Source organism: Delphinus delphis, chromosome 16, assembly GCF_949987515.2.
Source record: "Delphinus delphis chromosome 16, mDelDel1.2, whole genome shotgun sequence".
Classification (NCBI taxonomy): domain Eukaryota; kingdom Metazoa; phylum Chordata; class Mammalia; order Artiodactyla; family Delphinidae; genus Delphinus; species Delphinus delphis.
Window position 1 is genome coordinate 28,074,293 of NC_082698.1, and position 25,745 is coordinate 28,100,037.

The 25,745-nt window shown below is 43.3% G+C and overlaps 1 protein-coding gene and 1 pseudogene across 2 annotated transcripts in view; one reads left to right on the plus strand and one right to left on the minus strand.

The window, feature by feature from the left end:
- The window catches only part of CPN1 (carboxypeptidase N subunit 1), a 42,864-nt gene that overhangs the window by 7,020 nt on the left and 10,099 nt on the right, over nucleotides 1-25,745 (plus strand). The window contains exons 3-10 of one of the 2 annotated variants that reach the window (XM_060034266.1): nucleotides 5,366-5,506; nucleotides 6,432-6,621; nucleotides 11,418-11,617; nucleotides 17,043-17,198; nucleotides 19,645-19,827; nucleotides 21,045-21,156; nucleotides 22,784-22,923; nucleotides 24,764-24,863. In XM_060034266.1, the coding sequence (XP_059890249.1) occupies nucleotides 5,399-5,506; nucleotides 6,432-6,621; nucleotides 11,418-11,617; nucleotides 17,043-17,198; nucleotides 19,645-19,827; nucleotides 21,045-21,156; nucleotides 22,784-22,923; nucleotides 24,764-24,863 (1,189 nt within the window). In that variant the 5' untranslated portion in view covers nucleotides 5,366-5,398. Of the gene's footprint in view, nucleotides 1-5,365; nucleotides 5,507-6,177; nucleotides 6,622-11,417; nucleotides 11,618-17,042; nucleotides 17,199-19,644; nucleotides 19,828-21,044; nucleotides 21,157-22,783; nucleotides 22,924-24,763; nucleotides 24,864-25,745 lie in introns of those variants that run through there. The other variant, XM_060034267.1, reaches the window with a different exon arrangement.
- Nucleotides 508-2,162, minus strand: LOC132439169 (MSL complex subunit 3 pseudogene; annotated as a pseudogene).

The following is a 25,745-nucleotide window of genomic DNA, read 5'->3' on the forward strand; positions in this document are numbered from 1 at the left end:
ATGCTTTATTTAGATCACCAAAAATAAGGTTTTATAGAAAAGGAACTGTAACAAGCAAATGTATAGCTGCAAATTTTCTTTTGCCATCAATATCAACTCCCTCTAAAATACTCTGGGACTACTCTTCAGTTTCCAAGCAAAACTAATGTTTTGTTGCTCAGCCTAATCACAAGAATGAAAACGGCTTGCAAAACGATTTTGTTTAATGCTAACAAATAACTAAAAAAATGTGGTTCTTAGTAACAAGTAACTCCTGTCTACTGAAACAGCCCAACCTACACACACTTTCATGACCATTTCACTGTGAACACAGCTGCTCGTTTCCCGCCGTCACAGGTGACATGTACCATGGCAAGGGTCACATGTTGGAGGCCGTTCAGGCACCTAGGAAGTAATCCATAACAGAAATAACTACGGGAGGTAAGCAGCTCAAACAAATGGGCCCGCCACAGCCCCCCAAGGCGGGTATCGCATTCGCTCTGCCTGTATGGAAGGCCCACCAACTCCCTAGTTCTTTACTGGGGACCGAGAGCACAAAGCTAGATAGAGAAGCTGTTCTTCCAGAACCATCAAAACCTTAATAATCACCCTGGGGTTCTTCGTGCTGTAGTGCACCTCACAGGCAGCAACATAGGCAGACTGCGAAAAAGTCATCATGGTATTCTGCTAAAAACCTCAGAAAGATATCAAAGTGCTTCAGTAAAGCCTTCAGATTCTTCTCAGAAAAGGACATCTTTCCAATGATTTCTGGAAGTTTCACGAACAATTGCAGCAAGTGTTGCGCCCCATAAATTTAAGAGGGTGGAGGTGGTCACCTGGGGGGTAACTGGTCAGGTACAAGTTTCCAGGAGAGGACCTCATTTATTTCATTAGTTCTTCTGCCTTCAAAGCCAGCAAACACCACACTCCCTTCCTTGCTAGGGGTCAGAGGAACAGGTGAGGATGATCGGCTATGAACAGGCGTCTTCTTTTCCAGGTGCAGAAACAGCTTGGGCGTGCTGGCAGACGTGTCCTGCTGCCGGCACTTGGGCTGAGGCGAGCCGCTGCTCTCAGACAGCCTGTCGCAATTGGCAGAGTGGCGTGTGGACCTCCTCAGAGACTGCAAGGCTTCCGGCTCGGCTTTGCACCTTTTGGGGGCGGCTGGCTCGCCTGTGGTTGGCTGACTCTTTGTGGGCTGTGGTGTGGATGGATTCAACAAAGGTGGGCTTGGAGAGAGATCCTCCGGGTTCCGATTAGCGTTTGTGGTACTTCCCTTAATTGGAAGAAAACATTTGGACGAAGTCACCTTTTTATACTGAACTTGTTCATATGGATAGAGCCAAACCAATGGGAGAGTGTAATCAAAGGTTATTCTTAATCCATCCACCATCTCCTTACAAAGGTCAACGTTCTTTTCTGCTGGGATATAATGCACACTCATGTTGGCGTGTGGCATAGCCTGATGGGGATGAGGCCTCTCCTTGGCTGAAAAGGCTGTATTGATAGCAAAATGCTTCACGTACGATTCCAAATTATGATGTTGGTCTGGCATGAAAGTTTCACTAACCGTTTCCTCCTGTTGATACAGTAACTATCGTCCTCAGGCTTCTTCTTCAGAACTTCAGGGATTTCTACAGCTATTGTTCTTTCTTCCATTTCCTTTTTTGTGTGCAGCTCTGGTTCTTCCTTCACGTCAGTCTTTTCTTCAATGTCACTTTCTTCACTTATTTCTTCATCCTTTTCTTCACTACTGTCATCAGAGGAACTACTTATTAAGTTTTCAACATTTTCATCTTTTTCTTCAGCAGGGAGGCTTTTTAAGACAGAGTCCACACCTGGCAACCTGCAGCGCTTCCTCTCTCTTCCTGTGCTTCTCAGACGAGCTACCACTTTTCTTGCCAATTTACACTGTAATCTCCAATTTTCATCGGTGTCACGAAGGACATGATCTTCAGCTGCCCATCTATCCCAGCTTCTGTTCCAACTATTCAAATGGATCAGATATTCTGGGATCTTTCTGCCTTTTTCGTCTTTACCAACAATAACATCGACAATCTTGGCATCATCCAGCACTCGTGCCTTGGTGGGGTCAGGCTCGAAGCACAACACTTTCTCCTCTGAGTGGAATTTAAATTTCACGCCCTCTCTGGCCCTCATTTGCTCATCGTGGTGGAGGGCGAGGCTCTGGGGTGGGCGGAGCATGCGCCACATGTGTCTTTTTGAATTATGGTTTTCTCAGGGTATAGCCCAGGAGTGGAATTGCTGGGTCGTATGGTAGTTCTATTTTTAGTTTTTTAAGGAACCTCCATACTGTTCTCCATAGTGGCTGTATATTGATATATATAATATATATTATATATTATATATTATATATATATATATAACAGTGCAGGAGGGTTCTCTTTTCTCCACACCCTCTCCAGCATTTGTTGTTTGTAGATTTTCTGATGATGCCCATTCCGGGAAGCATATCCTTAGAAAGCTCTGAGAACCGTTCCACCTGTTAGGAGTCTAAGGCACAGTCACATACGTTTTCGAGACAAAGGATTTTACGTCAAAATGACATATTGATATTTTACATAAAGTTCACCAAGGATACATGGTCCACGTAAGCACGTACAAAGCGAGCAAGTCGCCACGACCCCCTACAGAGCTGGGAAAGAACACTATTCTTTTAAGAAGTTACATTGCTAGGAAAGAAATTGATCTTTACTGTAGAGCAGGCCCATCTTTGAGGAGCTCTGGTTAATGTGTAATGTGGATGCACACTGCACGTGAGGGAGGGAGGGAGGAGGTCCAAACAAACACACAGAGAAAATTTTATGCTTAGTTTTTTCTTGTCCTGCCTTAAAATATAAATTTTATTTCATCAGTCCTAGATCAAGGGCTTAATGTGTGACAGCATTAGTGATGTCCTTTCAGCTTTTTCTCTTGATGCCTGCCCTCACCACCTGGGGTGTCAGGATCTCATCAGAAAATTATGGGATTTTAGCAGTGGGTGCAAAATCCTGTGGTTTTTACTCTGTAGTACTGCTGATTTGGTACTGATCTTGGGCCAACTCTCTAGACCATCTGTGGGCCAGACTGGCCTGGCTATAGTTTGTTCACCCAGTATAACCAAGAGTTGATAGCTGTCTTTACTGACAGGTGAGAAAAGCATAGGATTTCCTTGGAAAAGTTTGCTGAAGTGCAGGAGGATGCAAGAGGAAAGGTCAATAATGGGTCTATTCATTCATTCAACAAATGTGCCCCCATGCCAGGCTGTGTGCTAGAGGCTGACGATCATCCTGGGGGGGCAGGAACAATGCATCAGCAGGGCTGCCCTCTATCCTAACACCTAACACCTAGCACAGTGGATAAGTGCATAACAGGCAAAGTCATAAGATTGGAGATACAAAGACTGATGGTAACAGCAATTGCAAGGGGACATGAGGAAGACCCAGGGTTTGGAGCTGAGTTAAGCTACCTGGGGAAAGAACATAAGCAAAAGCAGGAAAGCAGGTGATGAGGGCATGCTCGGAAGACAGTAGGCACTGCAGAGGGGCTGCACTGGAGTGAGGTCACAATTGGACCTGGTAGGAGTGACTTGAAAACCAGGCAGAAGCATTTGGATTTTACACTCTAGTGCATGAAATTCCACTGAAACTTTGTTTAAAAAAAAAAACTTTATTGGAGTATAATTTACATACCATAAAATTCATCCATTTTAAGTGTGCAATTCAGTGATTTCTAGTAAATTTACCAAGTTATGCAACCATCACCATCACCCAGTTTTAGAACATTCTCATCACTCCAGCAAGATCCCTCATGCCCATTTACAGTGAATCTCCTTTTCCACTCCCAGCCCTAGTAAGTCACTATTTTACTTTGTCTCTGTAAGTTTACTTTTGCAGGACATTTCATATAAATGGAATCATACAGTAAGAGGGTTTTCTGTGTTGGCTCCTTTCAGTTAGCATGGTGTTTTTGAAGTCCATCCATGTTGTAGCATGTATTAGTATTTTATTCCTTTTTATTGCTGAATAATGTTCAATTGTATGGATATACCACATTTTATTTATCCATCAGTTGGTGGACACTTGCGTAGTTTCCACTTTTTGGCTACTACAAATAATGCTGCTATGAATATTCTTGTGTACAAGTCTTTGTTCTCTTGGGTAGGTACCCAGGAGTGGAATTGCTGTGTTGTATGGTAAATTCATAGTTAACTTTTGGGTGGCTGTACTTAATTATTTTTATTTATTTTTTAAAAGCACCTCTATTGACATATAATTTGTATACCATAAAATTCATCTGCCTCCCGTTTACAATTCAGTGAATTTTAGTGTATTTACAGAGTTGTACAGTCACCACAATCTAACTTTAGAACACTTCTATCACCCTAAGGAGACATCTTGTGCCCATTTGTAGTCACTCCGCATTTTCACTCCTAGCCCTAGCCAACCTCTAGTTTACTTTCTGTCTCTATATGTTTGTGTTTTCTAAACATCTCCTATGAATTGGATCATATAATATGTGATCTTTTGTGTCTCCTTTCACTGATCATAATATGTTTAAGGTTCATCCATCTTGTACAGTGTATCAGTACTTCACTCCTTTTCATTGTCAAATGGTATTCCATTGCATGGATATGCCATATTTTGTTTATCCATTCATTAGTTAATGGATATTTAGATTGCTTCTACTTTTCTATTGTGGATAATACTGCTATGAACACTTACATACTAGTTTTTGTGTGGATATATGTTTTCATTTCTCTTGGGTAGATACCTAGGAAATTGCTGGATTGTATAGTAAGTATATATTTAAACTTCTAAGAAACTGCAAAACTGTTTTCCAAAGTGGCTGCACTATTTATATTCCCATTGGCAATATATGAGGTTTCTAGTTTCTCCCTATTCTTGACAACACTTGTTATTGTGTCTCTTTGATTACAGCCATTCTAGTGGGTGTGATGTGATATCTCATTGTGTTGTTTTTATGGTTTTTTTTTGTTTTTGTGGTACGCGGGCCTCTCACCGTTGTGGCCTCTCCCGTTGCGGAGCACAGGCTCCGGACGCGCAGGCCCAGCGGCCATGGCTCATGGGCCCAGCTGCTCCGCGGCATGTGAGATCTTCCCGGACTGGGGCACAAACCCGTGTCCCCTGCATCGGCAGGCGGACTGTCAACCACTGCGCCACCAGGGAAGCCCTCATTGTGGTTTTAAGTTGCATTTCCTTAATGACCAATAGTGTTGAACATCTTTAATGTGCTCATTAGTCATTCATATATCTACTTTAGTTGAATAAAATGTCTATTCAAATCTTTTCCCCACTTTTATGTTTTGTTTTGTTTTGTTTTTTTGCGGTACACGGGCCTCTCACTGCTGTGACCTCTCCTGTTCCAGAGCCCAGGCTCCGGACACGCAGGCTCAGCGACCATGGCTCACGGGCCCAGCCGCTCTGCGGCATGTGGGATCCTCCCGGACCGGGGCACGAACCCGCGTCCCCTGCATCGGCAGGCGGACTCCCAACCACTGCGCCACCAGGTAAGCCCCCTTCCCCACTTTTAAATTGGGTTGTTTGTTTTATTACTGGGTTGTAAGAGTTCTTGATTTATTCTGGATATATTGTCAGATACATGATTGGCAACTGTTTTCTCCCAACCTGGGGCTCACCTCATTTTCTCGATGGTATCTGTTGAAGGTTTTTTGTTTTTTTTTGTTTTTTTGTGTTTTTTTTGTGGTACGCGGGCCTCTCACTGTTGTGGCCTCTCCAGTTGTGGAGCACAGGCTCTGGACGTGCAGGCCCAGCGGCCATGGCTCACGGGCCCAGCCGCTCCGCAGCATGTGGGATCTTCCTGGACCGGGGCACGAACCCATGTCCCCTGCATCAGCAGACGGACTCTCAACGACTGCGCCACCAGGGAAGCCCTGTTGAAGGTTTTTGAGGAGAAAAAGGACAAGACAGAGCTGTGCTTCAGAAAGATAGGATGTAGAAAGGATCAAAAGGACAGAGTGTTCTATTTTAATACTCTTTCCTATATTGTAATATAGGGAACAAGGACAGGCCAAGCTTCTCAAAATTCTCCGGGAATCAAAGGGTTATAAGCAGCTATTTATTGAAGCCTGTTTACAGTCCAGTTAATCAGTAAACCAGAATCAGTGAAACTACCCAATCTGAAGAAGTGCAAAAACCTTTCAAAAGATTTTCATGGATTAGGAGAGGCAGAGAAATGGGGGAGGGGAGATGAGTGCCTATTCCAGAGCTACATAAATAACTTCTGGCTTTGGAGGGACAGTTCTGAACTTTCTTCCCAGGCACTGTCACACTGGTGTTTACTGGCGGGAAACTAGGAAAAGCTGGTTCTTGGCCCTTGGATTTTGACTGGTTACTGGGAGAAGCGGGGCCCATTTTAGTGGGTCTCTGAAAAAGCCCAGCAAGATGTCAGACCTGGTCTCAATTTTCCTCCAGCTCCTTCTCTTCAAGTTGGTTGCCCCGGTGACCTTTCGCCACCACCGCTATGATGACCTCGTGCGGACGCTGTACAAGGTGCACAATGAATGTCCCCATGTCACGCGGGTTTACAGCATTGGGCGCAGTGTGAAGGGAAGACACCTCTACGTGCTGGAATTCAGTGACTACCCTGGAATCCACGAGCCCTGTAAGCCCTGAGCATGTGTCTTAAAGTGTGTGTGGGCAGGACCCTTCCCTTACAAATCCAGTAATTGGGGTGGTTTCTGGGGAGGTCCCTGGACCCCTCAACCCATAAAGTATCACCACTTCCTCAGCCTGGACTAAGTATTTCCTTGCTTAGCCTACAAACTGGCCCTGCCTCTGGGGAGCTGCAACCCCAGTTCAGGCTCCAGTCTGCTCCTCCTTTTTGGGTTCTGTTTGCTCAAGACCTTAATGGTAAAAGGTGAATCTTTTTCCCTGCTCCCTCCCCATCCCCCCCCCCCCCCCCCCCCCCCCCCCCCCCGCCTTCCCTCCCATTACCCTTCTTTCTTCCTTGCTGTTACTATTCTGCCCTTCCCTATCCAATGCCTCTGGAGAAACAATTAGCCCTTCTAGTTCTGCCAGAGCTTAGGGATAGCTCTTTGGGGAATGACGGTGTACTCAGAGTATGGGATCCTGGAGAGAGTTTGAGGTTTGTGGTATTCATTTTATTCATTGCATTATTTGTTGTTAGTTTGTTTCTATTATAAAAGCCATCCATGTTTGGATTAAAGTAGAAATTAGATAAGGTAAAAACCTCACCCGTCATCCCACCACTCACGGATGACCATCGTTAACATATTGATGTATCTCCTTCTAAACTTTCTTCTATGCGTGTTTAAGCCACCTCCCCTTACCTACACGTCATTTTTTTTTTTATAAATTTATTTATTTATTTTTGGCTGTGTTGGGTCTTCGTTTCTGTGCGAGGGCTTTCTCTAGTTGTGGTGAGCGGGGGCCACTCTTCATAGCGGTGCGCGGGCCTCTCACTGTCGCGGCCTCTCTTGTTGCGGAGCACAGGCTCCAGACGCGCAGGCTCAGTAGTTGTGGCTCATGGGCCTAGTTGCTCTGCGGCACGTGGGATCTTCCCAGACCAGGGCTCGAACCCGTGTCCCCTGCATTGACAGGCAGAGTCTCAACCACTGCGCCACCAGGGAAGCCCGTCATTTTTTTTAATAAAAATGGAATCATACTATATCTGCTTTTCTCATTTCATAGTCTTTGATGAATAGCATGTCTGTAAATATAGATCTACATTATCATTTTTGGCTGCATAATATTCCATGGTTGCAAGGTTGTATTGAGCAGTTCATTTATTGATGGGCATTTAAGTTGTTTCTACTTTACTGCTTTACTTAACAGCAATTGTGACATTCAAGTACGTCAGTTCCTCCTTCAAACTGTCGACCTCAAGTCTCTTTTCCTCCCCACTTCCTCACCCTTCCCCCAGCCCAGATTCCATCACAGCCTGCCTAAATGATTGCACCAGGCTCCTGACGTTCTCCTAACGCCTAACAGCCACCACTCTCTAAACCTTCCATTTAAGACACAGACGCTAGATGCCCAAATACTGATATAATCCCCGCCCTCCCTTGCTTAAAAACCTTCAGTGGCAACCTCACACCCAGTGGATTCTGTCCATGACAGCTTCAAACTCTTAAGTGGCCAGTTCGGGGGGAAGGGAGAGAGGGGGGTGGGAGGCTGGCTCAAGGAAGGCTACGTGATTAGGCGACCATAAGGGCCTTGCTTTGAAAATGCACTTGCAGAGCAAACACCCTGCTTTTACTCAGGTCGTGTGTTCATTTGTGGAAGCTTGTGGGTGCTAATGGACATTGTAGGCTTAGCCCCTCACTCTACGCCCCTTTCTTGGTGCTCTGTCTACTTTCTAGCATTCAGTGCCTTTCTTGAAGCTTTTCATACTATTATACCTCACCGATCCCTCTTTTCTCTGATGCCCTATCAAAGGTGCATCCATTCATTCCTTAATTATTCCACAAGTATTACTGATGACCTACTCAATGTAAGCACTTTGGTAGACTCTGAATATAGCACAGAGTATAAAACAAAGACTCTGCCCTCAGGGCCTTAATTCTAGCGAGGTAAGACTGGCAATAAATAGGTAACTAAATAAATATATATTATACCAGATGAAAATAAGTGCTATTGAGAAAAAGAAACCAGGAAGGAGAGATAGGGAGTTGTGGACAATTGTGGGTTGAGTGGGGGAGGGGTGTTGCTTTTTAGGAAAGCTTCTCCTTCGAGGTGATTTTTGAGTGCGTGATTGAGGTGCCACACTGGCTCTGGGGAGGAAAACACCGCACAGAGGCAAGAGCCGGAGCACGCTTGGCATGTGTGAGGAGCAGCGAGGAGGCCCCTGTGGCTCCGGGACAGTGAACCACAGGAAGGCAAGGTCAGAGCAGAGCTATCGGGGATACTGGGCAGGAGGAGATCACGTGGGGCCTTGCAGGCCTCTGCAAAAATGTTGGCTTTTGCTCTGAGTGAAGCGAGAAGCCGTTGGAGGGTTTTAAGCAGAGGAGTGACATGATCTGACTAAAAATTTTAAAAGATCACTCAGAACAAGAGTCAGCAAACTAGAGCCTTGAGGGCCAGCTACCTGTTTTGGTAAATAAAGTTTCACTGAAATACAGTCACACCCATTTGTTTTTGTGTCATCTATGTCTGCGTTCACTGGAAGCGTTGAGTAGCTGCAGTGAAGACAATATAGCCCAGGAAGCCCAGAGGATTTACTATCTGGTCCTTTACAGGAAACATTTGCCAAACACTGACTCAGGAGAATAGACTTGTATGGTTGGGCAGATGCAAGGAGTTCCGGTAGGAGATATATTGTAGTAATGCAGGCTTGCGATTGTGGGAGCTTGAACCAAAATGATGACAATGGTTGTTAGGAGAAGTGGTTGTATTGTATTCTGGATATACGGAAAGTAGAGACAAAAGAATTTTATATTGAATACCTCCTAAGAGCAAGGGACTATGGTAGGTTCTACAGGGCAGTGGTTCCCAAACTTATGGATTTCACACGCACACACAAATATATATATATATGGGAGATCAGAGGGGACTAAAATAGATTTTCCAAATTTTATTTTACTGAACAAGGATGTTGAAGAATACTACCTGCCATCTACTATCACCATCCTTTCGTAAAATAAAGTATAACTTAACACCAAGAAAAGTAAGAAAGACGTGATAAGATTAAAGAAATATACTAAGATCAAAGAATGTACATTATTGAAAATCCACCACACAGTCCTTATGGGTTATAGACATTCCTTTGGGAAAGACTGCTGTAGCAGATAAATAACAATGGATTGTATCCTAAAGAAAGTTAAAAATGGCATACATTGCAAAGGCCAGGTCCAGTAAGGAAAATAGGACATGTGCAAAATTAGCCAAAACTCAGAGTAGAAAGTGGTATCATAAAAGGGAAGTTTAATAGCGAGTTCACTCCCAGCAAGGAGATTCCAAGATGACTTCACAGAGTAAGGAGCATTTGAGCCTAGATGGATGGTGAGGAGGGCATGGAAATATGAAGATGAAGAGACGCAATCAGAAAAGGCATGAAGGCAAGAGAGTGCTGGATGGGGGCTTCCCTGGTGGTGCAGTGGTTAAGAATCTGCCTGCCAATGCAGGGGACAGGGGTTTGAGCCCTGGTCCAGGAAGATTCCACATGCTGCGGAGCAACCAAGCCCGTGCGCCACAACTACTGAGCCTGTGCTCTAGAGCCCATGAGCCACAACTACTGAGCCCGCGTGCCACAGCTACTGAAGTCTGCGCGCCTAGAGCCTGTGCTCCGCAACAAGAGAAGCCACCGCAATGAGAAGACCGCTCACTGCAAAGAAGAGTAGCCCCTGCTCGCCACAACTAGAGAAAGCCCGCGCACAGCAATGAAGACCCAACACAGCCAAAAATAAATAAATAAAATTAATTAATTAAAAAAAAAAGAGTGCTGGGTGGAAGGGAAATCACTTGGCAAGGGCTTTTCTCCTTCCTTTTAAAACAGGGCAAGAATGATTTTTTTTTTTTTTTTTTTTTTTTTTTGTGCGGTACGCGGGCCTCTCACTGTTGTGGCCTCTCCCGTTGCGGAGCACAGGCTGCGGATGCGCAGGCTCAGCGGCCATGGCTCACGGGCCCAGCCGCTCCGCGGCATGTGGGATCTTCCCAGACCGGGGCACAAACCCGTGTCCCCTGCATCGGCAGGCGGACTCTCAACCACTGCGCCACCAGGGAAGCCCAAGAATGATTTTTTTAAGTGGTTCTAGAGGCTCCTCTTTATGACCTCAGTTCTAACTTCAATTGAACAGTTAACATAGCCAAAGAAAAGACTAAGGAATGAGACATACATAGACTCCTTCCTACTCTGTGCCTCAAGACACAGCATTCTCAGATATGAAAGGGAGATTTTAACCTGAGTACCAAGAAAATTAAATTTTCAACTGGTGCAATTAGGAACTGTTATGCTGTAACCTGGAGGACTTTAGACCAGCAAATCTTGGAAAAGCACTATCCTTATCCTGAAAAGATTTGTCTCTGAGAAGCATTAAGCTACCTCAGTGCCACCTGGGCTTTGACCTCCATTATTAATCTGCCAGGTGACCTCAGACAAGTTACTTAACCTCTTCCATACCCAGTACCCTCATCCTGAGGCTAATAATGCCTACTTTACAGGTTTTCTGTGAAGATTAGCAATGACATAAATGCCTAGTACACAGTAGGGTTTTAATCAGTAGTAGACATTATTATCCGTGGCATGAATTTTTGTAGCATTTGTAGTTGCAGTTTGTTCAAAGGGGGCACAGGGATTATTGGAAAAGACCTAACAGAAGCATGAGGTTTTCTTTTATTCATTACTGAAAAAGAGGGGAAACGTCCCTTTGCATGGTTAGGAATTAACTGCACTCGTAAGCTTTCCCCCATCTTCTTTATGTGTGTTTCTCTCACTTGCAGTGGAACCGGAAGTCAAGTATGTGGGGAACATGCACGGCAACGAGGTGCTGGGCCGCGAGCTGCTGCTGCAGCTGTCGGAGTTTCTGTGCGAGGAGTTCCGCAACAGGAACCAGCGCATCGTCCAGCTGGTGGAGGGCACGCGCATTCACATCCTGCCGTCCATGAACCCCGACGGCTACGAGGTGGCCGCCGCCGCCCAGGTACCGAGCCCCAGGGGGAGGCCCTGCAGAGAGCAGAGCCGTCTTAGGGAGTAAGGAAAAGCCGGGAGACCAGGTGTCCTCTCTGTCCCACTGTAAATGCCACGATGTGATAGAGGAAAAGCTGGAGAAATAGAATGAAGTGTGAAGACGGGTTCAGCACTGTAGCACCCTAGGCAATGAATGGGGGTTCTCTCTGAGTCTCAGTTCCCTCCCGTCCCCGCCTTTCCAGCTGAGTTCTCCATTTCATTGTGAGGATCAGTGAAGCAGTATCAGTGACAACATTTCATCAACTGGAAGGTACTGAACAGGTGTGAAGGGATATTGCAAGACGCCCCTCCTTCCCTGAACTTTTAGCTGCCAACCTTAAATCCTCTTCTTCCTCCCATACTACACTTACATTTGCATTTGGAGGGAAAAGAGAAAGAATGAGCTTTTCTCAGAATTGTGGGGTGGCAGGTTAGTCCTGTTACAGATTCTTCATACTTTATTCCATCTCTGTACGCCTTTTTTCCTCTGCTAGTATAGTACTCAGCCTTTGAATTCTTTATTTTAGAGTTACATTGTTCAGGGGACAAATTTAAAAAAGTATCTATGGGCTTTATTTCCTAACATAAATTCAGAATATTAGTGTGCCTAACTTTAAGTCAGTGATTCTTTCATGGCTGTGCATCAGAATTGTAGGTGAAGATTTTTGAGATACAGGTTCTCAGGTCCTCTCCCCACCCCAAATCTACTGAATTAGAATTTTCAGTGGGTGAGGGTAGGCATCTGCCTTACACAATGGATATGTTTCTTTAAAAGCTCTATTTAAACCTGGTTTGTTTGGGTTTGTTTTTTTTTTTTTTTGGAGGGGGGTGTAAATGAAAGATTTTTTTCCATTTAAAAATATGTTTATTGGGGGTAGTCTTAAAATGTTGTTTATGTTTAAGACTAGACTTCACTACTTTACTTTTTTTTAAATTTTGGTTTTATTGTGGTAAGAGCACCTAAGATGAGATCTACCCTCTTAACAAAATTTTAAGTGTACAATACACTATTGTTGATGATAGGCAAAAGGTTGTACAGCTGATCTCCAGAACTTATCTATCCTGTTCAACCAAAACTTTATACCCCTTCATTAGTAACTTCCCATTTCCCCCTCCTCCCAGCCCCTGGCAACGACCTTCCATGCTCCGATTCCATGAATCTGACCACTCTGTCCCATACAAGTGGAACCACTCAGCATCTCTCCTTGAATGGCCCATCCTGGTTTAAGCCTACTAGAGGACAGGGCTGAGGGGTGAGGAGAAGCAGGGAGGGTAATGGAGCCAAGATGTCGAGCCAAACACAAATTCGACCCTTGCCATCTTACAACCTCCTGCTGACATGACTCAACAGATGAAAAAAAAAAAAAAAACTTTGTTCCCCCCCCGCCCCCACTGGAAATCAGAGAGATGGACATGAATATGCCTTGAGACTTGAGTTTCCAAAAGAACAGGACAATTTGAGAGTGTTGTAGGGGTGAACCCAGCGTGGCCGCTTTCCTTCTAGTGGCCCTTCCCTGTATTGCAGTGGGGAGACTGGAGAAGCCCCTCAGACCTGCCCACATCTTTTGTGCAGTGAAGTGGGGGTGGGAGGAGGTGGAGAAAACCCCTGCCAAATCCTAGAGCTGTGTCTCTGGGGAGCCAGTCACCTCTGCTCACCTGCTATGTACTTGTTCAAAGGGAGCAGATCTTTTTTTTTTTTTTTTTGCGTTTTTTTTTTTGCGGTACGCGGGCCTCTCACTGTTGTGGCCACTCCCAGTGCGGAGCACAGGCTCCGGACGTGCAGGCTCAGTGGCCATGGCTCACGGGCCCAGCCGCTCCGCGGCATGTGGGATCTTCCCGGACCGGGGCACGAACCCGTGTCCCCTGCATCGGCAGGCGGACTCTCAACCACTGCGCCACCAGGGAAGCCCAAAGGGAGCAGATCTTGAACCTGAACCCAAGAGAGGACCCATCGGGTTCTCAGATTCCCAGAGCTACGTGCCGTACCCAGAGGAAACCTGTCTGCATGGCTACACAGGGAAGACCTGCCTGGCCACCTAAATTTAAAGCCACCTGTAGGTAAGGTAGAATAACATGGCTCCACCTCCCAAAGATAGTCAAGTCCTAATCCCTGGAACCTATGAATATGTTATGTTACATGGCAAAGGGAATTAAGGTTACAGACAAAATTAAAGTTGTTAATCAAGTGACCTTAAAATACCCTGGATTATTTGGGTCGGCCTAGTGTAACCAATCACAAGGGTCCTTTAAATGTGGAAGAGGAAGGCAGAAGGTCACAGGCAGAGAGAGATTTGAAGATGTTCTAGGGAAACAGATTCCTCTAGAGACTTCAGAAGGAACACAGCCCTGCTGACACCTTTAGATCTCGTGAGACCCATTTCTATCTTCTGACGTCCAAAACTGTGAGATCATAAGTTTGTGCAAAGTTAAGCCTTAAGGTTGTGGCAATTTGTTACAGCAGTAATAGGAAGCTAATAACTGAACCCTGTTTATGGGAACTTCTGTTAAAGGAAGTCCTTACTGCCAGCTTAACTAATGACCCGGTGTGAATAGTAAGTCAGCTGATAGGTAAATCAACGTAACTGCTACTATGGACAGTTATGAGTTAACGCTGATATAAATCAGCAAGCAATGAAAACCCCTGGAAGCATAATGAAAATCATTATCTCTTAGAAGTGAAAAATCAAACTCCAAATAGAAAAATCATATAAATGTTTTCCACTGGAACAGAATTGATGTAGGAGACTTAAAAGAATGTCAAAAAATATGTTTTCAATGAGATCTAAGAATAAAACACGAGCACAATGCCACGATAATAGAGAAATCTGAGAACAATAAAGAGTTCTTAGAAAAACACGAGAGTAGTAGTACATCTGTGAGTTTTTAGCCTCCTAGTGTCCATGCATTCATCCTACTTCCAGTAATGGCCACCAATTCGGGCTCTCCCCTCTCAGTCCGCAGGGCTCCAGTAGACACTATTCTGCCTCTCCAATGCCAAACAAAACACCAAACAGAATTTCAGTTTTGCAAGAGCCTGTGAACTTATCTCTATTCTCCTGCTTTATATATTTTAATTATTTATGTAAATATCTATCTCCCCATATATACCATGAATTCCTGGAAAGCTAGCATAATGTCTCATGATCTCTTTCCCTAGTGTCTTTCAGGGGACTTTGAATGGAGATAGACCTAAATAGATGTGGATTGATTAAATGGATGGATGAATGAATGAATACATGACCAAATAAAGGATGAAATGTGAAGTGTGAGCAGAGAGGTTAAGGGATCCACAAAGTTGATATCGCTCAGAAAAAAGATAATCAAGGATCCTAAGTAAAATAAATAAATGGGGGGATGGTTTCCACTTCGGAAAACAGTTTAGCAGTTTCTGAAAAAGTTAAATATGGACTTACTTTATGATCCAGCAGTTCTACTACTAGATATTAGAAATGAAAACATGTGTCCACACACAGACTTATACACAAATGTTTGCAGCAGCATTATCCACAATAGCCAAAAAGTGGAAGCAAACCAAATGTCCATGTACTAGGTTTAATAGTATCCCCTCTGCCCCCTCCAATTCATGTCTACCTGGAACCTATGAATATGACCTTGTTTGGAAATAGGATCTTTGCATATGTAATCAAGTTAAAGTGAAGTCATACTGGATTAGGGGACCTAAGTCAAATATAACTGGTGTCCTTATAAGAAGAGAGCAATCTGTACTCAGAGACACAGACATACAGGGGAGAAGACTATGTGAAGATAGAAGTAGAAATTGGAGGGAGGCATCTACAAGCTAAGGGACGCCAAGGACTGTCAGCAACCACCAGAAGCTAGAAGAGTCAAAGAAGGATCCTCCTCTAAAGCCTTTAGAGAGCATGACCCTGCTTGATTTCAGACTTCTAGCCTCCAGAACTGTGAGAGAATACATTTCTGATGTTATAAGCCACCGAGTTTGTGGTAACTTGTTACAGCAATCCCAGGAAACCATACAGTCTATTAACTGGTGAATGGATAAACACAATGTGATAAATCCATATAATGGAATTATTCAGAAATAAAAGGGAATGAAGTCCTGAAGGAACCTCATGGTTCCTCATGGAGGAACCTCAAAAACATTTTGCCCAGTGAAAAAAGCCAAACATATAATATATGATCCCACTTACTGAAATGTCTAGAAAAGGCAAATCCATAGAGACAGAAAGTGATTACCTAGGGGTGGAGTAAAAATGAGGAGTGACTGTACATGGGCATGAGGTTTCTTTTCAGGGGAATATAAGTATTCTTAGATTGTGGTAAAAGTTGCACAATTCTGTAAGCATACTAAAATTCTTTAAATTGTATGATTAAAATGGATGAATGTTGTGGTATGTAAGCTATATATATCAATAAAACCGTTTTTAAAAAATAGGGGTTCCCACCCTCCTACACTGTTGGTGGGAATGTAAACTGGTGCAGCCACTATGGAAAACAGTATGGAGGTTCCTTAAAAAACTAAAAATAGAGCCACCATATGATCCAGTGATCCCACTCCTGGGCATATATCTGGAAAAGATGAAAACTCTAATTTGAAAAGATACATGCACCCAAGTGTTCATAGCAGCACTATTTACAATAGCCAAGACATGGAAACAACCAAAGTGCCCATCAACAGACAATTGGTTTAAGAAGATGTGGTATAAATATCCAATGGAATATTACTCAGCCATAAAAAAGAATGAAATATTGCCATTTGCAGGAACATGGAGGGACCTAGAGATTGTCATACTAAGTGAAGTAAGTCAGACAGAGAAAGACAAATATTGTAAGTGATATCACTTATATGTGGAATCTAAAATAATATACAAATGAATCTTTATATAAAACAGAAACAGACTCAGACATAGAAGACAAACTTATAGTTACCAAAGGAGAAAGGGATGGGGGAGGGATAAATTAGGATTATGGGATTAACAGATACAAACTACTATACATAAAATAGATAAGCAACAGGATTTACTGTATAGCACGGGGAACTGTAGTCAATATCTTGTAATAACCTATAATGGAAAATAATCTGAAAAAAATACATATATAACTGAAAAAATTATACTTTCTCACTGCACATACCTCTGTCATTCTGATTAAATAGACATAAACAATTTTTTTAAAATAGGGGTTCCCATTATCCTGAAACACCCTCCTTTTGTTAGAGCTTCTCCTGGGATCTCTACCTCCAGCATGTGGTTTATAGGGAAACTTGAACCACGCCACTGGGACTTTGGATGAGTTAAAGGAGAAAATGCTACATCGTTTGATAGATCGAGCTAATGTGTAAAAAGAAAACTATACAGTGTTCTTCAAATAGAGCATTCAGTCTGAAACCTTCATCTTTTATTTCTTCCTTTTCCCACTAGGACAGGGACATTTCTGGGTATCTGGTTGGCAGGAACAATGCAAACGGAGTGGACCTGAACCGCAACTTCCCTGATCTCAATACCTACATCTACTACAATGAGAAGAACGGAGGCCCCAACCACCACTTACCCCTTCCAGACAACTGGAAAAATCAGGTATAAGACAAACTTTGCAAGCAGAAGCAGGTAAATCAGCATCTGGAATTTCTTCCCTGAATCTTCACATCAACTAAATATGCAATAATAATGCATCAACCCAATTCTGTGCTAGTCTGTCCAGAGCAATGCTAACTGTAACGTATGCCTCTTTGTATTTTTTCCCTCCCTGAGCATAGAGCCCTTCACTGAGCACATGATATTTGATGTTAGTGGTGAGAGTGGCAAAAGAGGTGAAAGTGGTATCATACCGCTGCACAGCACTTCAGAATTTTATAGAATTCTTTCTCAGCTAGCGTTTCAGTTGATCATTGTAACACTCTGGTAAATGCATCAAGCAGTGTTATCCACCCCCATTTTACAGATAACACTTATAGAAAAAATAATTTAAACTCACACAGCTAGTAATTGGTGGACTCAAGATTAAAACCCAGGTCTTCTGACTCCTCATCCAACATTCTTTCTACTGCACTATACTGTTGACAGAGAACTGTAGCATTCTAAAGAGAAATCTCTCTTGCATGTGATGAGCTGTACGCTTATCAACAATTAGTTAGAGAAAGAGGTTCAGGGAGTCTCACCCTTAGAAGAGAAGTTTTTCTTCTTCTCTTTCTGTATGACCCGTGACCACCTTACCATGTTCTCATTTCCCTTGCTTTCTCAATCAAAGGATCCCATCTGATGCTCCCAGACCTCTTGCCGCTTGGTAATGCGAATGGTTTCAGCCTGACGGTCATCCTGTTCCTGGGAATGACTCTTGTCATCCTTGGAACATCACCACCACCCTGTTCCTTACACTGTATGGGCTAGTTCTAAACATTCTGTGTGAGTATCTAAACTTAGAGACTGGGGAGAGAAAATTAAAGCAGGTGGAAGGCTTTATATTGGGAGTTTCTAGATGGAATCTTATCAGTTTTTTTCCCCTTGGAATTGAAGCAAAAGTCATGCCGACATGTTTAGATTTTGGATAGCAGCTATGCTCTTGGCTCAAGGAAATAATACATCAAAAATAACTTTGCACTCGTTGACATATCCAGCCAGAAGGATGTTCTGATTTATTAAACTTGTCTACATAAAATAAGGTAATTGAGCCAGTAACAGTTAAACTCCCACTGGCCCTCTGTCTGCATCTTAGAAGGAAAAAAGACAATGAGAAGTCCCTCTTGCTCTTGAGGGGCCAGGAACAGTGAGAGGCTGGCCTCCTTCTGACGGATGGAGGGTTAGGACATGGAGAAAGGACTGCTTTAAAGAATCTGAGTCCTGGTCACAGAGCTGGACCGGTGCCTTGGGGATTATATCCATTCTGATTGGATGAGACTCAACATTATGCATTCAGTCTCCCTTGGAATAGAAAAGATGGAGGCCTTCACAGCTGACCCTTGGTCCAGGACGAGCCGTTAACACATTAACACCACATAACCTCTAAGCACATCCATCTTGAGGGGAGGAAAAACAGTGAAGACTGTAAATTATTTACTTACAAGGCCAGTAGATTCAAGGCTTTCTTTAGAATACTGTCACTTGCTAGCAATATAATCTGCAATAGAAATCTGCAGTAGAATGGGTGGAATCTCACTACTTAGCCAAGACTGGCCCATATTACAGTATGTCTAACTCATGAAATTTGGGTATGACTACAGGAGAACATTCTACATGTCAACAACACAGCAGATGTGTTGGGGGAAGGAGGAGGTTGAAAACCATTGCTGTAAACCAACAATTTTCAGATATATTTACTAGAACCCTAAATTTCTGCAGAGGAGCTCCAGAAGCTACTGGAACAGTGGGTAAATTGGAGGACCCTTTTTTGTTGCCAGAGAGAGGCCAAACTGGGACTCTGCGCTCTCCAATTTATGTTACCCCTCTTCAAACTGCTCTTTTTCTCCCTCTCTCTCTCTCTCTCTCTTTTTTTTTTTTTTTGATAGACTTCATTTTTGAGCAATTTTAGGTTCACAGCAAAATTGAGTGGAAAGTACAGAATATTACCATATATTCCCTGCTTCCCATTATCAACATCTCCCACCAGAGGGGTACATTTATTACAAGGATAAACCTACATCGACTTGTCATCATCACCCAAAAGTCCATAGTTTACATTAGGGTTCACTCTTCATGTTGTATATTCTGTGGGTTTTCACAAATGTATCATGTATCTACCATTTTGCATCATGCACAATAGTTTCACTGCCCTAGATGACCTCTTTTTAGCTATTGAATACTTGGTTTCCATATGAGATTTCATTTTAAACAAGTGTTCCATTCACTTAATTTGTTAAACTATCACACAAAAGATCAAAATTTCCCCATCTGCACTTCTCATATCTGGTAGGATTCTCTTTGCTTTATTCAGACATGCCATCCTCTCAGGCCACAACCCGACAAACTCATGTAAACAGCCATCTGGCTTCAGTTGCAGCTTCACCACCAAGCTCTCATCTCTCCTCAGGTGGAACCCGAGACCCAGGCAGTGATCCAGTGGATCCGCTCCTTCAACTTTGTCCTTTCAGCCAATCTCCATGGAGGGGCAGTGGTGGCCAATTACCCATATGACAAGTCCCTTGAGCACCGGGTCCGAGGTTTCCGCCGCACTGCCAATACCCCCACGCCTGATGACACACTTTTTCAGAAGGTATGCAGAATGGCTGCCTGTCCAGCCAGAGGAACTTGGGGCTTAGGAGTGTGACTGAGGTCAAATCAGTAACACAGGACCCTGTTAGGAATGAACAAACAGAAAATGATTGAAAACACCTCCTGCTCGTTAAGAGCTTACAATCTAGTATATTACATTTTGTTTTGAGTGATAAGCTATAAATTCATGAAAAAGTAAATAAATAGGAAAGCTTTTTACAGTACAGTTACCAAAATTTTAAAAAATACTTAAGCTAATGACAAGCAAGAAATATGCCAAAAGCCTAATAGTGCTGGTGGTAAGCTAGAGCATTAAATGTGAATTTGGGGGCTCTAATTTACAGTTTTATGGTAATATGGCTATATTAATGAAAAATAGACCATGCACATGAAAAAGGTTTACATAATAGTTCAAAACAGCAATAGAATAAAATTAACAGATGAGTTATTTTATAGTTAATATTATTAATAATATATAATTAATATAACAATAACATTACTTAGTATCTCAATTTTTTTCTTTTTTTGGGCTGTACCTCGTGGCTTGCAGGATCTTAGTTCCCCGACCAGGGACCGAACCTGGGCCCCAGCCTTGAAAGTGTGGAGTCCTAACCACTGGACTGCCAGGGAATTCCCCTATAATGATAACATTATTAATTCAACAGTTAATGAATTACACAGAGAATAACACCAGTTGTTGCTTTGCAAAGCAAGTATACTATTATATTTTCTTCTCTAGTAATCTCATTTTGTCCACTATTATAAAATAGTAATGAAAGAGAATTATAGAGATTTTGAATATATTCCTCTCTTTCCAACACACATCTCTCACCCCCAATACATAATTCTTTTTGTCACAAAGCCCTATCTTTCTTGCTTCTTGATTTCTCTTATAAAACTCGGCTGGAAAATGAGGTACACCTCACTGAGGTACACCTAGAGGGGAGCTTATACATTATCGAGTGCTACCCCTCACTTTGCACTTGAAGAAATTTAGGCCCAAGATAGTGGGAAAATCAGAAGATAGGTCTCCTAACTCTAGTCTACTCCATGCACACACACCCCATCTCTCTATTCCTTCTGGTATTTTCTTTCGCTAAAGCAAATAATCAGTTGTTATACCTAGTGGGGTTCTTGGCCTCACCCTGCTTCTGAGTATGAGCATTGCCACATGAGTTGGGGATACTCAAGGTCGTTTTCCACCTGCTTTACCTGTAGCTGGCCAAGGTCTACTCCTATGCACATGGATGGATGCACCAAGGTTGGAACTGTGGGGATTACTTCTCAGATGGCATCACCAATGGGGCTTCCTGGTATTCTCTCAGCAAGGGTAAGAAGAGTGCTAAGCACAGAGTGCTGTAAGCTGAAGTAGAATGGGGTTCGTTTCTCCATTTAAATTATCATTCTTTTTCACAGAGAAATGACAGGAATGCTATTTTGCATCCAAGTAGAGATCTGAAAAATGGGAAGTCTTAAGTTAGCATTTAACATCATCTTGTGATTCTTTAAAATGGAGGTCTGGACACCTTGTGGTCCGTTAAAACTGGTGGTTTACATAGTGGATTAGGGCATAGGAAGGGAATAATGCAGTCAAGTGGTTAAGAGCATGGGTTCTAAGGGTACACTGGGCTGAAACCAGGCTTGCCCATTCACCAGTTATGTGGCTTCAGGCTAATTACTTAACTTCTCTGTGCTTCAGTTTCCTCATCTATACTTTAAGAATAACACTACTTGCATTGTAATTCTGATGTAAGTATTAAATAAAGCACATAGAGGATTTGGAAATGCCTGGTTTATAGATGTTAAGGTTTTTCCGTAGTAACATGAGGTATGCCTCATGTACCAAAGAAGGAGAGATGCTGGCCTGGACACAAACAGTTCCTCTGATATGTGCTCTCTGTACCCTGCCTACCCATCTCCCATCAGAAGGGGTTTGCTGTGGACAGTGGCCATTGATAACATAGCAGAAACCTCCAGCAAGAGGCTTCTCTCTCTATTCCCTGGGCTTTTCCCATCACTGAGGGTCAAGATAGAACCTCTGTTCACAGACCTTCAGTAGATAGGGACCCTAAGGTTAGGGAGGAGGCTGAAGCAGGAAGCTAGGTTCTCTTAGGAATCATGTTGCAGCAGCTGTCTTTCCCCATCTTCTCACATCTGACCTGTCAGAGCCCAGGTAGTAGAAAACTCACTGGAGAGGGCTGAGCTGATGGCTGGTCCTATGGGGAGTGGGCAGGAGGAAGGTGAGGGAGTCATCATGTACTGGGAAGGCGGTAGACTGATCATGGCTGAAAACTCACTTGAACCCAAGGCAAGAAGATTTCTTTTTTTCAAAGACAGATGTACATTTATTACCTTTTGTTATGGAAAGTTTAAAAATCACTAAACAAATACGATAATTTTTTTAAAACACCTTACCTTTAATATTCATGTGGAACATCAAGTAGGATTATGTATTACTGGAAGTTTATAAGACTAGGTAACAGATTTAAGAATCATCTTCCTTGTCACTTTACTACATCTGCCAATATCTACCAATAGTTTACTGTTAATTTAAGCCAAGGCAAGAAGATTGAACTTTACTTTCTTTAGTTTGCATTAGGAAAGCAATAAGTACCCCCTCCCAAATTTAAAATATAAAATACACTTTTTTGAATTATACTTGTTCCTCCCTTTCCCTTCCCATCCTCTGGGAAAGCATGACCCACTGCCTCCACTGAGAATCATTACCCTAAATTAAAGGGGTGCAATTCCAAGATCATGAAGTTTGTATCAAAATGATAGTATGGTCTCTAGACCAGCATCATCAGCGTTACCTGGAAACTTGTTAGAAATGTAAATGTTCACTGAATACATACTGAATCAGAGCCCTGGGGTTAAGCCCCAGCAATCTGTATTTGGCATGGGGTGTTGGGTGGGAACCTGGTTGTACAAATCTGCCACCGCCCTCTTTCCCTTAGGAATGCAAGACTTTAATTACCTCCATACCAACTGTTTTGAGATCACGCTGGAACTGAGTTGTGACAAGTTTCCGCGGCAAGAGGAATTACAGCGCGAGTGGCTGAGTAATCGGGAAGCCCTAATTCAATTCTTGGAACAGGTAAATCCCATTCCTTAACTTTCCTGGTTACAGAAAGGGAAGTGTTTTCTGATGGTAGGCAAGGTATTTTGTGTGACTCAGGTCTGACTTTTGCTCTGACTCATTACAATAGATCTCAGCTTCTCTACCAGTGAAATTAATTCATTCAACATTGTTGAGCACAACTATCTGTCAGAGACTGTACTATATGCTCGGGATTAAGAGTAAACAAACAGGGCTTCCCTGGTGGTGCAGTGGTTAAGAATCCGCCTACCAATGCAGGCGACATGGGTTCGAGCCCTGTCCTGGGAAGATCCCACATGCTGCGGAACAACTAAGCCCGTGCGCCACAACTACTGAGCCTGCGCTCCAGAGCCCATGAACCACAACTACTGAGCCCCAGTGCTACAACTACTGAAGCCCGTGCGCCTAGAGCCCGTGCTGTGCAACAAGAGAAGCCACCGCAATGAGAAGCCCACGAAGAGTAGCCCCCACTCACCGCAACTAGAGAGAGACCGCGCACAGCAAGGAAGACCCAGCACAGCCAAAAATAAAAACAAATAAATTAATTAATTTTAAAAAGAAGAGTAAACAAACAACAAATATCTCTGTATATATGCAGCTTATATTCTAGTGAGGAGAGACAGACAATAAAGAAAAAATAAAATAAATTTTATGACATGTTAAATGCAAAATGCTATGAAGAAGGCCTTACAGAGAAAGTGACATTTAAACAGATTTAAAGGAGGTAAGGGGGGCTTTCCTGGTGGCGCAGTGGTTGAGAGTCCGCCTGCCGATGCAGGGGACGCGGGTTCGTGCCCTGGTCCGGGAAGATCCCACATGCCGCGGAGCGGCTGGGCCCGTGAGCCATGGCCACTGAGCCTGTGCGTCCAGAGCCTGTGCTCCGCAACGGGAGAGGCCACAACAGTGAGAGGCCGGCGTACTGCAAAAAAAAAAGGAGGTAAGGGAGTAAACCACAAAAATATCTCGGGGAAAAGGGGCTCCCTGATGAAGTCACAATTGCAAATGCAAGGCCAACAACAAGTAGATGAAAAGATGCTCAAAATCCTGAGGGAAATGTAAATCAAAGCCACAGTGAAATACCACCTCACACTCATTAGGATGGCTGCTATAAGAAAAACAAATTTACAAACAATGACAGAAAATAGCAAGTGTTGGCAAGGATGTGGAGAAATTGGAACCCTGGTGCAGTGTTGGTGGGAATGTAAAATGGTGTAGCCACTATGAAAAGCAGTGTGGTGGTTCCTGAAAAAATTAAAAATAGAGCTGCCATATGATCCTGCAAAACCACTTCTGGGTATATATTCAGAAGAACTGAAAGCATAATCTCAGAGAGATATTTGTATATGCATGTTCATAGCAGCATTGTTCACAGTAGCCAAAAGGTGACAGCAAGCCAAGTGTCCATTGATGGATGAAGGGATAAACAAAATGTGGTATAGATACGCAATGGGCATACAGCCTTAAAAAAGAAGGAAATTCTGTCATATGTTACAACATGGATGAACCTTGAGGACATTATGCTAGGTGAAATAAGCCAGTCCCCCAAAAAACAAATACGGTATAATTTTACTTATATGAGATATCAAGAGTAGTCAAATTCATAGAGATAGAAAGTAGATTAGTGACATGATTTGACTTAGATTTTAACAGGATCACTCTGACTGCTCTATTGAGATTATTGGGGATCGGGATGAGACCAGAGAGACCAGTCAAGGGTCTATCACCATAATCTTTGTGAAGATCAAGTGCAGAAACACATGGGAAAGGGCTTTGTGGACTCTCAAAGACAGCACAAAGGTTTTATGAGCATAACTATACACTATAAACTTTCCTACAGGTACACCAAGGCATCAAGGGAATGGTGCGCGATGAGAATTATAATAATCTTGCGGACGCTGTCATTTCTGTCAGTGGGATTAACCATGATGTCACTTCAGGTAGGTGGCCACTGCTTAGTGGGGTGAGAAGGAAGCTGTCACTCCCTCACCGTCTTCAGCCTAATCAGGAGGCCAATTTGTAAGCCAGTGAGACCAGCAGGGACATCAAGGACACGGGGGGGTGGTGGATTGGAGGAAGGAAGGATAACAGGATTGAGGACAGGAATTAAGAGGCAAGGGCCAGGAAGATGTAAATGTAACATCTCTCTCAGCATTCAGGAGTCACTGCCTCATACAGCTTTGTTAGGGGTGTTTCCTGGGTTTGAGGTTATTAATAGCTCACATACTGGTATGGAATGGGCTAGAAAAAAAAAGACTGTAAAACTGATGTTTAGTCTTGCCCCTGAGCCAGGCATTTCTCTACACCTCCGTTCAGGGAAGAGTTAGTAAAAGGCATTCCATAGGCTCGCTGCAGGGCAAGATTGATGGTGGGGGCAGATCTCGGAGCCAACTTGGAACCTTCTAGAATGGTACAGAATATCTCACGGCACAATGGTGTTGCCAACTGCCCCAGCCCAATTTGATCAGGTTTGGGGTTGTTTGTTTGGTTTTTAATGTAGAGCAGTAGCTCCCAGTGGTTAGGAGCAGGTGAGATTTGCCTCCCTTCCCCAGCTTTGATACCAGCATGCTCAGCCACATTTCACTGTGCAGGCTTTACCAAGCAGGCATCTTACAGCTCCGACAGTCTGTTTAAACTAGATGAATCTCAGCTTTAAGATGATAACTTATATTCTTTAAGGTGATCCCAACACGTCTTACATGAACAGTTCATTCAAGGCAAAGGCAACAACATTCTAAAGGCAGAATTCTGTAGCCCCACAGTCAAGCATCAGACACCAGAATCCTCCAGCCCAGTGACTGGAGCCAGGACTGTATAGGGAA